The 12,313-nt window shown below is 44.8% G+C and overlaps 1 protein-coding gene across 6 annotated transcripts in view; it reads right to left on the bottom strand.

The window, feature by feature from the left end:
- PBLD (phenazine biosynthesis like protein domain containing) overlaps nt 1-12,313 on the bottom strand; it is a 46,545-nt gene that overhangs the window by 5,342 nt on the left and 28,890 nt on the right. For all 6 annotated transcript variants that reach the window (NM_001193774.1, XM_015147330.3, XM_015147329.3 and 3 more), the window contains 6 exon segments: nt 261-439; nt 709-797; nt 3,157-3,186; nt 3,276-3,385; nt 7,345-7,443; nt 7,946-8,045. In NM_001193774.1, the coding sequence (NP_001180703.1) occupies nt 261-439; nt 709-797; nt 3,157-3,186; nt 3,276-3,385; nt 7,345-7,443; nt 7,946-8,045 (607 nt within the window).

Here is a 12,313-nt window from a genome sequence, read left to right as displayed (position 1 = left end):
GCCCAAGGTCAAGAGCTAGGAAGCTCGGAGTGTAAACCCAGGCTGCCTGACACTCAGGTTTAACCCTGCTATCTGCCTGCTCTATTTCACGTTTTTCATGTGAGACTTCAGTGAAGGGATGGTAGGAATGGGGAAAGATAGAGGAATAAGGCAGCTCAAAACCCAAGCCACCTGAAAGGTCACATGAAGTGCATTTAATAACTATGTGTGATCCTCCTCTTCCATTGTTTAACCCTCGCCTGGGCTCAAGTAAAAAGTACCTGTCACTGGGTCTTCAGCCACACCAACCCACGGTGCAAAATATCTGGAGTAAAAGTCAAACGACTGGCTCTGCCCACCAGGCTCTCCTTTAAGGGTAAGAATAAGCCCTTTCACCTTCCCTGTGTTTTCAACTTGCAGCAGATTCTCCGTGTTCACTTTCAGGTTCTCCAGAAATGACCTGGTTCATAAATGAGACGGATTAGGACAAACCCATTTCACAGCCCACTCACCACACAGATTCTGTAAAACAGGCCAGGGTGCAGCTTGCTCAAACAGCTCAGCAGGAAAGCAGGGAAGAACAAGTGGGAATGTCTTCCTACTGGGGAAAGAAACGCTCTGGCGGCGTAAATCATGGTTTGACTAGACACAGCACAGCCAGACCAAGGCAGAGCTATAAATCTGGGCACTCAGCCCTCCCCAAAGTGCTGATACGACCAAAAATCTTACCTGTTATAAGTGTCACTGAGGCGGAGGAGGAGCTTTCGGGTATCTGGAGAATAACAGATGTCCTGGACCAGTGTGTTGCCTATGGCAGTCTGTGGAGACAGACCAAAAACTCCTCAGGGGCATGCCCTGGGCCAAGTCCTTGATCCCCTCAAATAGGAAATGACCTCTCATTGAACATCCACTGTGAGCCAAACACACCCATCGTCTCCAGTCCCCAAGAGTGTTAGTGCAGTTTCAGAGCTTAAGGTGTTCCCCAAGGATGGTCAGTCTCTTGGCTACCAAACAGGCCTCTGTGAGCCTCAAAACAGGCATTGCGGCCGGGTGCAGTGGCTCACACCTATAATCCCAGCACTTTGGGAGGCTGAGGTAGGTGGATCACCTGAGGTCAGGAGCTCGAGACCAGGCTGGCCAGCATGGCAAAACCCCATCTCTACTAAAATGCAAAAATTAGTCGGGCATGGTGGTGCACTCCTGTAATCCCAGCTACTTGGGAGGCTGAGGCAAGAGAATCACTTGAACCTGGTGAACCAAGAATCACTTGTGAGCCAAGAATCACTTGGCTGAGATCGCACCACTGCACTCCAGCCTGAGAGACAGAGTGAGACTCCGTCTCAAAAAAAAAAAAAAAAAAAATAGGTATTGCTCACAAGTGCCTACTATGTGCCTCAATGCACAACTCCTTCAAGTAGGTATTCTCCCCACAGAGAAGGGGAAAGAGACTTAGAAAGGCCAAAGATCTCACACACACACACACACACACACACACACACACACACACACACACACATCTCTTGGCCCAGGTCTGAGAAGGTCAGAGAAAAAGCTCTAAATCCCTACTGTCCACCATCTTTAGAGACGGCCTCATGTCCACCTCTTAGAGCTATGAGGTTTAAATAAAATCATATATGTGGAGTATCTGCAGCAGCAATTAGAACATTCCACGTGGCAAGGACTCAGGGCTAGCAGTTTGATTGGAAGTAGGGACTAGAGGGCTCGTCTTACGCTGCTCTGCTTGGCAAGCACAACACTTTCACTAGATTGTATGTGACAGATCAATAACATAACCTGTTCTCAAGATACCCTGGTTCACTCTACCTGACTGCACATAATCTTGCTGAAATCCAGGAACATCATTTGTTTGTATGTTTGTTTGAGGGTGGCTTGGGGCATTGAGGGGGATTATGAGGAGATAACCCCTTCCCACACCACCAAGCCATCCTTTGGCACCAGCCCTAGCTGCCAGGCCCAGCAGATGGTAATTACATGGTAGTTGTATGGTAGTCACTAGGTGGCTTCAGGTTCTCTAATCTTTGTTAGAGGCCAAGACACTCCAGTTCCCACATCCAGAATTCCTTCTGCCTTGGGTGGTACTTGGGTTTTCTGCCTCTGTGACTATGGGCTGATCAACATCACTTCCTCAAGAAATGGGAACTCCTACAGCCAGATCCCATCTGTTCTCCAGAGCCTTAGTCTCTCGAACCCTGCCCTTATCTGCATGGGTTCATAGTTTAAGGGTGGGCACGGTGGCTCACGCCTATAATCCCAGCACTGTGGGAGGCTGAGGCGGGCGGATCACCTGAGCTCAGGAGTTCAAGACCAGCCTGACCAACATGGAGACACACCCCATCTCTACTAAAAATACAAAATTAGCCAGGCATGGTGGTGCATGCCTGTAATCCCAGCTACTCGGGAGGCTGAGGCACGAGAACTGCTAGAACCCAGGAGGTGGAGGTTGTGGTGAGCCAAGATCACACCATTGCACTCCAACCTGGGCAACAAGAGCAAACTCCGTCTCAAAAAAAAAAAAAAGTTTAATTCTCGGCTGGGAATCTTACTGCCAGTTTCTAGGGAAGAACACAAAATGACAATACTTACAACCCTTTGTTATCCCATTTAATAAATGCTGACTGAGGATAAGTTAAGTTCTTTCTACCATGAACAAGGTCTACCATTATAAGGTTTTTTCCACTTTCTTACCAGTATGTTTAAAGCAGTTTGTTTTTAAATTTGTCTTGTCTCCAAAACCTTCATACCTGAACTAGCATGGCCATGCTCGGGACCCATTCCTCTCCTTCTAGCTAGAAAAGTACAGAAATTCAACATCCCTTAATTTCCCTAGAGGCTGGTCTCCTCCCAGAAACTTACATTTCCTTAAGACATCCCATTCTCTCTCTTCTTCACCACCTCCATTGGTTCTTTTGTGCCTTTCAGCCTGTCACATAACAGTGTCTCTTCCCTCCATCCTACCATGGGGCCAGCACTGACAATCAGGAGCCAAGGAAAACTGGTCAACCTTCTCACCAAATAGACTGAATATTAAAATTCAAACCTGAAACACTGTAACATTTATATTGGTAGAATGCCTATCTTTAGGGATCAAATGGTACCAAATCTTTGTGTGCAAACAACAACAAATAACTAGGTTCAGGTTTGATTCTTTTTACCAACCTTTATCAAGTCCTCTACTTCATGGAAGTCCTAGATGGGGGGGGGGAAAACAAAATTATTATAAAACAGGAGAGCTGTCAGTTGTACATGGCTTAGGGCAATAATCACAAAGTGCTGACCTGGGGGTACACTGGATAAAGAGGCAAGTCCAGGACAATGCCATCCTCTGCTTGTCTGGCCCTTAGTTCTCCACTCAGAGTGACAAACGTGAGTGTGCTATTCATGTTTTCTGGCCAAAATAGGAATCAAGAAATAGGAAATCAACTTTGTCATATATGTACATGTCCATTTCAAACACCTTTGCATTATCTTAGATTTTCTGGCAATGCCATCCTTTTCTATGATGGAGCGAGGTTTGGGTTGCTGGGGTCTAGAATGGAGAAAACTCTCACTAGATTCTAACTTGAGAACCAAGAACAAAACTGATTGGATATGGCGTCATACTTCAAGTCTTCAGATCCCAGCTCTTTACTGCTTACTGTGCCCTTACTAACTTAGCCTCCTTTTTTTATTTTCTTTTTTTTTTTTTTTGAGACGGAGTCTCGCTCTGTCGCCCAGGCTGGAGTGCAGTGGCCGGATCTCAGCTCACTGCAAGCTCCGCCTCCCGGGTTTACGCCATTCTCCTGCCTCAGCCTCCCGAGTAGTTGGGACTACAGGCGCCCGCCACCTCGCCCGGCTAGTTTTTGTAGTTTTTAGTAGAGACGGGGTTTCACCGTGTTAGCCAGGCTGGTCTCGATCTCCTGACCTCGTGATCCACCCGTCTCGGCCTCCCAAAGTGCTGGGATTACAGGCTTGAGCCACTGCGCCTGGCCTTTTTTTTATTTTCTTGAGACAGGGTCTCACTGTGTTGCCCAGGCTGGAGTACAGTGGCACGATCTCAGCTCACTGTACCCTCTGCCTCCCATGTTCAAGTGATTCTCCCACCTCAGCTTCCCAAGAAGCTGGAATTACAGGTGTGCACCATCACACCCAGCTAATTTTTGTATTTTTAGTAGAGACGAGGTTTTATCATGTTGGTCAGGCTGGTCTCAAACTCCTGACCACAAGTGATCCACCCGCCTCAGCCTCCCAAAGTGCTTAGATTATAGGCGTGAGCCATCACACCTGGCCAGCCTCCTTAAATCTCGGTTTCCTCATCTATAAAATGAGGTTAATACATTAAACCTACCTTTTATAATGTTTTCTCTTTCTTTGAGGAACTGTCTCACTCTGTTGCCCAGGCTGGGGACTGGCTCACTGCAGCCTTAACCTCCTGAGCTCAAGCAATCCTCAGCTTCCCGAGTAGCTGGGACTACAGGCATGAGCCATAATGCCTGGATAATTGTTAAATATTTTGTAAAGACAGGGTCTCACTATGTTGCCCAGGCTGGTCTCTAAGTTCTAGACTGAAGCGATCCTCCTGCCTTGGCTCCCAAAGTGTTGGGATTACAGGCATGAACCACTGCACCTAGTCTAAAATGTTTCTAATACAGATTTTAAAATATCCTGCAGCAACAACCATAGAGTCATAACCTGTTCTAGTCTAAGATATGCCAAGGGAATAACAAAACATTTAAGTTGTAAATATCAGTCTTATATGAAATAAATGTGGTTTATCCTAAATAAACCAAACTTTTTACACAGCAATGTGATTTAAAGAATGCACCACAAATACTGCCATCCCCTGTTACTGATGCAGCTTGGGCTACTTATCAGTGTGTGTAACATTTTTAGTGAAAACAAAGAATGGTGACCTAATTCTTTTCTCTCTCTTAATATTTCTGTAAAACTTAAATCACATGTCAAAGGTGAAGAACTTTGACTTATTAACTTTCATTGAGCATAAAATTGACATTTGGAAACACAAAGCTTAATTTTTCTCATTATGATCGATATAAGACATTACTATTTACAAAGCATTTTTTCATATCTTATCTTATCTAACCTTAAGACTGCCCTATGGGGGGTTCCAGGGTGTTATTATTCCAAACCTCAGCATCAAACCAACCCATGTGGAGTCCAGTTTTCAAAAGACACTCAATCTTGCTTTGGGAGGTCGAGGCAGGTGGTTCACCTGAAGTCAGGAGTTTGAGACCAGCCTGGCCCACATGGTGAAACCCCATCTCTATTAAAAATACAAAAATTAGCCAGGCGTGGTGGTAGGCGCCTGTAATCCCAGCTACTTGGGAGGCTGAGGCAGGAGAATCGCTTAAACACAGGAGGCAGAGGTTGCAGTGAGTCGAGATCTTGCCATTGCACTCCAGCCTGGGTTACAAGAGCAAAACTCCATCTCAAAAAAGACAAAAACAAAAAAACAAAAGACACTCAATTTAATTTCAGTAAATCTTATTTTTCAAGACTCAATTCCTAAACATTTCAGAATGTCTGCTTGCCTTTGCACGTGTCCCCTATCCACAGATACCAAAATCATCTTTTTGAAATGTATATTGAATTATATTATATGGCCTCTCAACTTTATCCCTGCCAATCATATAGACAGGTCCCAGGGGCTTTGTACTTGCTAGCCTCTGCCTGGGATGCTCCTCCTCTCACTCTAGCTCATCCCACAGATGCTTCATCTTATCCTTTAGCCCAAAGTTCCCCTTCTCTAGTGGGTGCTGATCCAGATTCTATGTCTGACCCATGGCCTCAGGACTGGGACTCCATGAGGCAAGGAAGTACCATAGGGTACAAAATGTAAGGAGGCACCTGCTCTCAGCTGCAACCTGGGGCCTTGCTGGCTCTGCCTACACCCGGCCCTGACCCTGCTTGCCCAGAGTGCTGGTGGCCTACAGCTCTCAACTGAGTCACTCTCTTGGAGTTACCCTTGGCTGAGTAGAGCTACCTTGCCCAAAGTCATACATCTTTTCCAGGTTTTGGGGACTGGTCCATGGAGGATAAAAAGGCCTGAATCTCTGCCTCTACTTGGAACTATACTACTTGAAAAAATGTCCAGCTTTAGAGCTCCCCATGGATTTGGCCTAGGCCTTTCTTTGTTGCTACTACTCTGCAGTTCAATTTCTCCCTCTATTCAATCCTGCTTTCTTTTTTTTCTTTTCCTTGAGGCGGAGTCTTGCCCTGTCGCCCAGGCTGGAGTGCAATGGCACAATCTCAGCTCACTGCAACCGCCGCCTTCCAGATTCAAGCGATTCTCCTGCCTCAGACTCCTGAGTAGCTGGGACTACAGGCATGCGCCACCACACTTGGCTAATTTTTGTATTTTTAGTAGAGACGGGGTTTTGTCCAACCCCCACAGTGACCTTCTGTCGTATTATCCTGTTTCTTTCCTTGTTTCCATTTCCGTTTGCTGTCTATGCTTGTTTCTGGCTGCTTCCACCTCCTGTTTTAGGGCATTTCCCAGGAATCTCTCCTCTGTCCCATCCCCACAAGGCCCTGATCTTTGTCCATTAAACTAAATGCAGCTAAGATAGAAACTGGCAGAATTAAGGTGCTGCAACTCCTCTTAAGGTGAATGTATATATACAGTGGGGGCCCAGGAATCTTTAAAATTCAGAGCAAAGAAGCTCTTATTGGCTGGGCGTGGTGGCTCATGCCTGTAATCCCAGCACTCTGGGAGGCCAAGGTGGGTGGATCAATTGAGCTCAGGAATTTGAGGTCAGCCTGGGCAACACAGCAAAACCCCGTCTCTACCAAAAATACAAAAATTAGCCAGGTGTGGTGGTGTGCACCTGTGGTCCCAGTTACTTTGGAGGTTGAAGTGGGAGGATGGCTTGAGCCCAGGAGTCAGAGGTTGCAGTGAACTGATATCCCAACTCTGCACTCCAGCCTGGGCAACCGAGCCAGGCCCCATCTCAAAAAAAAAAAAGAAAGTTTATTGAAGAATCTCTTACTGTGAAATGAATTTCAATGTGGGAGGGGAAATAATTGGAGTGAAATGTTCCTGTTGGTCCCCAATCTCATATCGTATGAGATGACAATTCTGCCCATGCAAGCTTCACAAAGACCAGAGATCTCCGGTTTAAAAAATAGCATTCTGACTGCTTCCAGTGATGGTGGGCACATACTCAGAAAGGTAAAAGTGCTATTGAAGGTCGCTAGTTTTGTTTCTGCATTACGAATAGCATGAAGTAAACTCTGCAAAGTCTTTATACCAGTCACTTTGGACCATCAGAATAAGTCTGTGTGAGAACTTAAAAAAAAAAAAAGCCATTTGATAAGTGTTAGATTCATTAAAGAAAATCACATTACTTATTTTGTAAAACAGCACAGCTGCAGAAGCCAGGGTGGCGTGGCCACAGAGCGGAACCTCACTTGCCGGTGTAAACCATCTTAGTCCAAAGCAGGAACCTGAGGGTAGGAAAAGCCAAAGAGAGATGAGATCATTCCCATGTAAGCAGGTCACAGATTTCTCATTTTCTTCTTTCCTAAATATTTCTCTAGAATGATGAATAGCCAAAACATGTTGTAAAAGGAGGAATGATGGCTAGGCAAGCATTGTAGGGCTCCCCAGTGCTAGATCTGGAATGGAAACATTCAGGTTCACCAACACCCTCTCCCCCAGATGAACTGAAAACCAAATCAGAATCTCCCGCTCTATCTACTGTCTGCATGCAAATAATAAGGGGGCATTTTCCTTAAAGATCATCCCCCCACCTAAAAATAATTTCTGGTGTCATTCAAGAATGATTGTAAAGCGGTGGCTCACGCCTATAATCCCAGCACTTTGGGAGGCTGAGGCACAATTGCTTGAATCCAGGAAGTGGAGGTTGCAGTGAGCCAAGATCATGCCACTGCCCTCCAGCCTGGGCGACAGAGCAGTTCTTTAAAAAAAAAAAAAAAGCATATTTACTTTGTGCAAAGTTGTCTGTCGGGTGCAGTTTTCGGATAAAAGCAGTTTCAGAGAGGTTCATCTCCCTTGCAATTTTCTGATGCATGTCTTCTTCCAATTCCTTAATTAGAAACATAAGATCATTGAGGTTTCAGTAACACAGATCAGACTTCCTTTGGACAACAACTACCATTAATTTAAAAGCAGTTTATTAATAATAAAAGTTATATGCTTAAAAGGAAATAATTACCAAGGAATTCAAGACACTTTTATAAAGATTGGTTCTCAGAAACCCATGTTTGCAGTACCCTGTGAAGAAGAGTTATAAATGTACAAGCTGGAATAGACTGTGAAAAACCGGCTGGCCTGGCCTGTCTTTTGTCACATTAAGATCTAGTCTAGCTGACAGAGTGTGCTCTCTTCTAAAAACAAACGCCATGCAAGGAAGTACCCCAATCTCCCTTGCTTTGTTGGTGAAAAAGAGGTTCAGCACTCACTCTGGGCAGGCTGGACCGCTCCTCCCCCGTCTTTGCATGGTTTACTCCCTTTCGTGGGAAGGGCTTCAGGCCAGGGGTCACCTCCTCCAGTAAGCCTTCCCAGACCACTGTGTCTAAAGGTGTTGTCTCCTCACCAGTGCTTAGATGTCCTGAAATTGCCTGGTATGCCCTTTATCGTCTGGCCTCCCCACCTCTGATTCTAAGTTCTGTTGGAGTACGGACTGTGCTGTCTTGCTTTGTCCGGACCTGGAACAATGCCTGGTATTCACCCCAGCACAGTAGGAGGTCAACAAACATTTGTTGAAAAACTAAGTACATTATTTCACTTAATCTCATTTTTAAAACCCTCAATGTAAATATTTTTATACCCTTACAAATGAAGAAATTAAACAGAGAGATCATATAATATCCTAAGACCACAATATACCTAATAAACACTACAGTGATTAAGAATGAGAGCTTAGTTAGGTGTGGTGGCTCACGCCTGTAATCCCAGCACTTTGGGAGGCTGAGGAGGGAGGATAGCTTGAGTCCAGGAGTTCAAGACCAGCCTGGGTAACATAGTAAGACCCTGTCTCTGTAAAAAAGATAAAAAAAAAAAAAAAAAAAAAAAGAGCAAGGGCTTTAGCTGGGCATGGTGGCTTATGCCTGTAATCCCAGCACTTTGGGAGGCCAAGGCAGGAAGATTGCTTGAGACTAGGAGTTCAAGACCACCCCCCAGTCTCTATAAAAAATAAAAATAAAAAATTTAGCCGGGCATGGTGGTGCTTGCCTATGGTCCAGGCTACGTGGGAGGCTGAGGTGGGAGGATCACTTGAGCCCAGAAGTCAAGGCTGCAGTGAGCCATGATTGTGCCACTGCATTCCAGCCTGGGTGACAGAGCAAGATCCTGTCTCAAAAACAAAAAAGAAAAGAAAAAGAAAAAGAATGAGGGCTTTGCAAATGTGGACAATAGTAACAACTGGCCAGGCACATGCCTATAATCCCAGCACTTTGGGAGGCCAAGGAGAGTGGATTGCTTGAGCCTAGGAGTTGAAGACCAGCCTGCGCAACATCATGAGAACCTGACTCTAAAAAAATATTTTTTACATAGTAACAACTAGTGAATCTAGGGGAAGGGAATATGCATGTTCACTGTACCATTCTTGAAACTTTTCTGTAGGTTTTTAATTTTTCAAAATAAAATGTTTTAAAAAATTATGTGGGTTTGAAAACAGAATTGAATTTCTATCCTGGGTGAGGCCCTAGTAGCAGTGTAAAAGTGGGCAAGTCATTTAATCTTATGGCCTCAGTTTCCACACCTTTAAGATGGGAATAACAGCACTTAAGTCAAGGTTTATTGTGAAGATATATACACGCATACAAACACACACACACACACACACACACACATTCCTCAACTCAAGAAAAAAGTGGACCCAGCTGGGCGCGTCGGCTCACGCCTGGAATCCCAGCTCCTTAGGAGGCCAAGGCAGGTAGATCACGAGGTCAGGAGTTCAAGACCAGCCTGGCCAACATGGAGAAACCCCGTCTCTACTAAAAATACAAAAAAATTGCCGAGAGTGGTAGCACGTGCCTGTAATCCCAGCTACTTGGGAGACTGAGGCAGGAGAGTTGCTTGAACCCGGGAGGCGGAGGTTGCAGTGAGCCGAGATCGCGCCACTGCACTCTAGCCTGGGTGACAAAGCGAGATTCCGTCTCAAAACAAAAACAAAAACAAAAACAAAAAACAAAAGTGGACTTGAAATATGTTTTTGTTTTGAGAAGAAAAATCCATTTTTAATCAATAAAACGCTTACTAGTTAGATTTTGAATTTTAAAGAAGTTTCAAGACAACGCGTTTTTGTTTTGGTCAAATTTATTGCTCTTGATCTCCTGAAACTCTTTCTAACTGAAATCTACTAGTTAGATTTAGAATTTTAAAGAAGTTTCAAGACAAATGCATTTTTATTTTGGCCAGATTTATTGCTCTTGATCTCCTGAAACCCAGAAAAATTATAATTTTATATTAATAAATTCATAATTCACTTCTCTGAGTTATGCAAATTAAACACTCTTTGTCTTTGATTCAAAATCTTTTGAAACATGTTCCATATAATTGTATAGGGCATAAAACTGTGATTATTGTGAAAAATCAGTCATGATTTTAAAACTACCAGCTGACATAAAAATCCTAGCAGGGGCCAGGTGTGGTAGCTTATGCCTCTAATCCCAGCACTTTGGGAGGGCGAGGTGGGTGGATCACCTGGATCAGGAGTTAGAGACCAGCCTGGCCAACATGGTAAAACCCCATCACTACTAAAAATACAAAAATTAGCCAGGCGTGGTGGTGCACGCCTGTAATGCCAGCTACTCAGGAGGCTGAGGCAGTAGTCGCTTGAACCCGGGAGGCAGAGAATGCAGTGAGCCGAGATCTTGCCATTGCACTCCAGCCTGGGTAACAGAGCGAGACTCTGTCTGAAAAATCAATCAATCAATCAATCAATCAATCAATCATGGCAGGAAACATAAGCCCTCTTTTTTTTTTTTTTTTTGAGACAGAGTCTCACTCTGTTGCCCCAGCTAGAGTACAGTGGCACTGTCTCAGCTCACTGCAACCTGTGCTTCCTGGGTTCAAGTGATTCTCCCACCTTAGCCTCCTGAATAGCTGGGACCACAGGTGCAGACCACCATGCCCGGCTAATTTTTTGTATTTTAGTAGAGATGGGGTTTCACCATGTTGCCCAGGCTGGTCTTGAACTCCTGAGCTCAGGCAATACGTCCATATAGGCCTCCCAAAGTGCTAGGATTACAGGTGTGCGCCTCTACGCCCCGGCTCACCCAGAGAGAGAGTGAAAGAAACAGAGAGAGAGAGAGAGAGAGAGAGAGAGAGAGAAAGAGAAATAACTCATTCCAGTGCCCAACACATAGTAGGTACTTGATACATGTTAGCTTTTTATTTGAGTGGCTCAAAGTCATGCTTTAACCAGCCATACTACATGGCCTGCCCATCACAAAGACAAACGATTATTAACCCTTTAACATGCTACAGACAGGGAAAACCAATGTCTAGCAGAGAAAATGGACCCCCAAAAGGTTTCTAAGACAGAACAGCAATCAACCAATTAATGAGTGCTGTGTGGGCCAGGAGCATGGCAACACAACTAAGGGGATTTGTTAGAAATGCAGAGTCCAAGGCCCCCCATCTTGGGCCTCTGACCTTCTGAATCAGTATCTCCATTTTTACAAGCTCCCCAGGTGATCGTGTACACATTAAAGTTTGAGAAACCCTCATGTATAAGCCATGGATCTAGCATCTAGGTGGGGAGTCAAGACAGCCACAGACAGCAACTGTGAACAATACTAGAGAATATGTAATTGAGACACATAGATTTTCACAATAAATACTCTAAAACTTTAAAGATAAGGCCTTGTGGTGAACTTAGAAAAGAGGGGAGATTTCGGTGATTTGGACAGAAAAGTGTGTGCAAAGAGCTTTGTATTAGGATAGCTTCTTAGGCAAGTTTCTTGATCTCACTTCTGTTCTCTCTCTTTTTTTTTTTTTGAGAGGAAATCTCGCTCTGTCACCCAGGCTGGAGCGCAGTGGTGCGATCCAGCTCACTGCAAGCTCCGCCTCGCAGGTTCAAGTGATTCTCCTGCCTCAGCATCCTGAGTAGCTGGGATTACAAGTGCATGCCACCACACCCAGCTGATTTTTGTATTTTTATTAGAGATGGGATTTCACCATGTTGGCCAGGCTGGTCTCAAACTCCTGACCTCAGGTGATCCGCCCACTTCGGCCTCCCAAAGTGCTGAGATTACAGGCATGAGCCACTGCACCCGCCTGTTCTCTTGTTAAATCAGAGATTAAACTTTAACATAACGGACACTCTAGAATTCTAGAAATAGGATG

The sequence above is a fragment of the Macaca mulatta genome, chromosome 9, assembly GCF_049350105.2.
Source record: "Macaca mulatta isolate MMU2019108-1 chromosome 9, T2T-MMU8v2.0, whole genome shotgun sequence".
Taxonomy (NCBI): domain Eukaryota; kingdom Metazoa; phylum Chordata; class Mammalia; order Primates; family Cercopithecidae; genus Macaca; species Macaca mulatta.
This window is presented reverse-complemented; position numbering and strand designations above follow the sequence as displayed.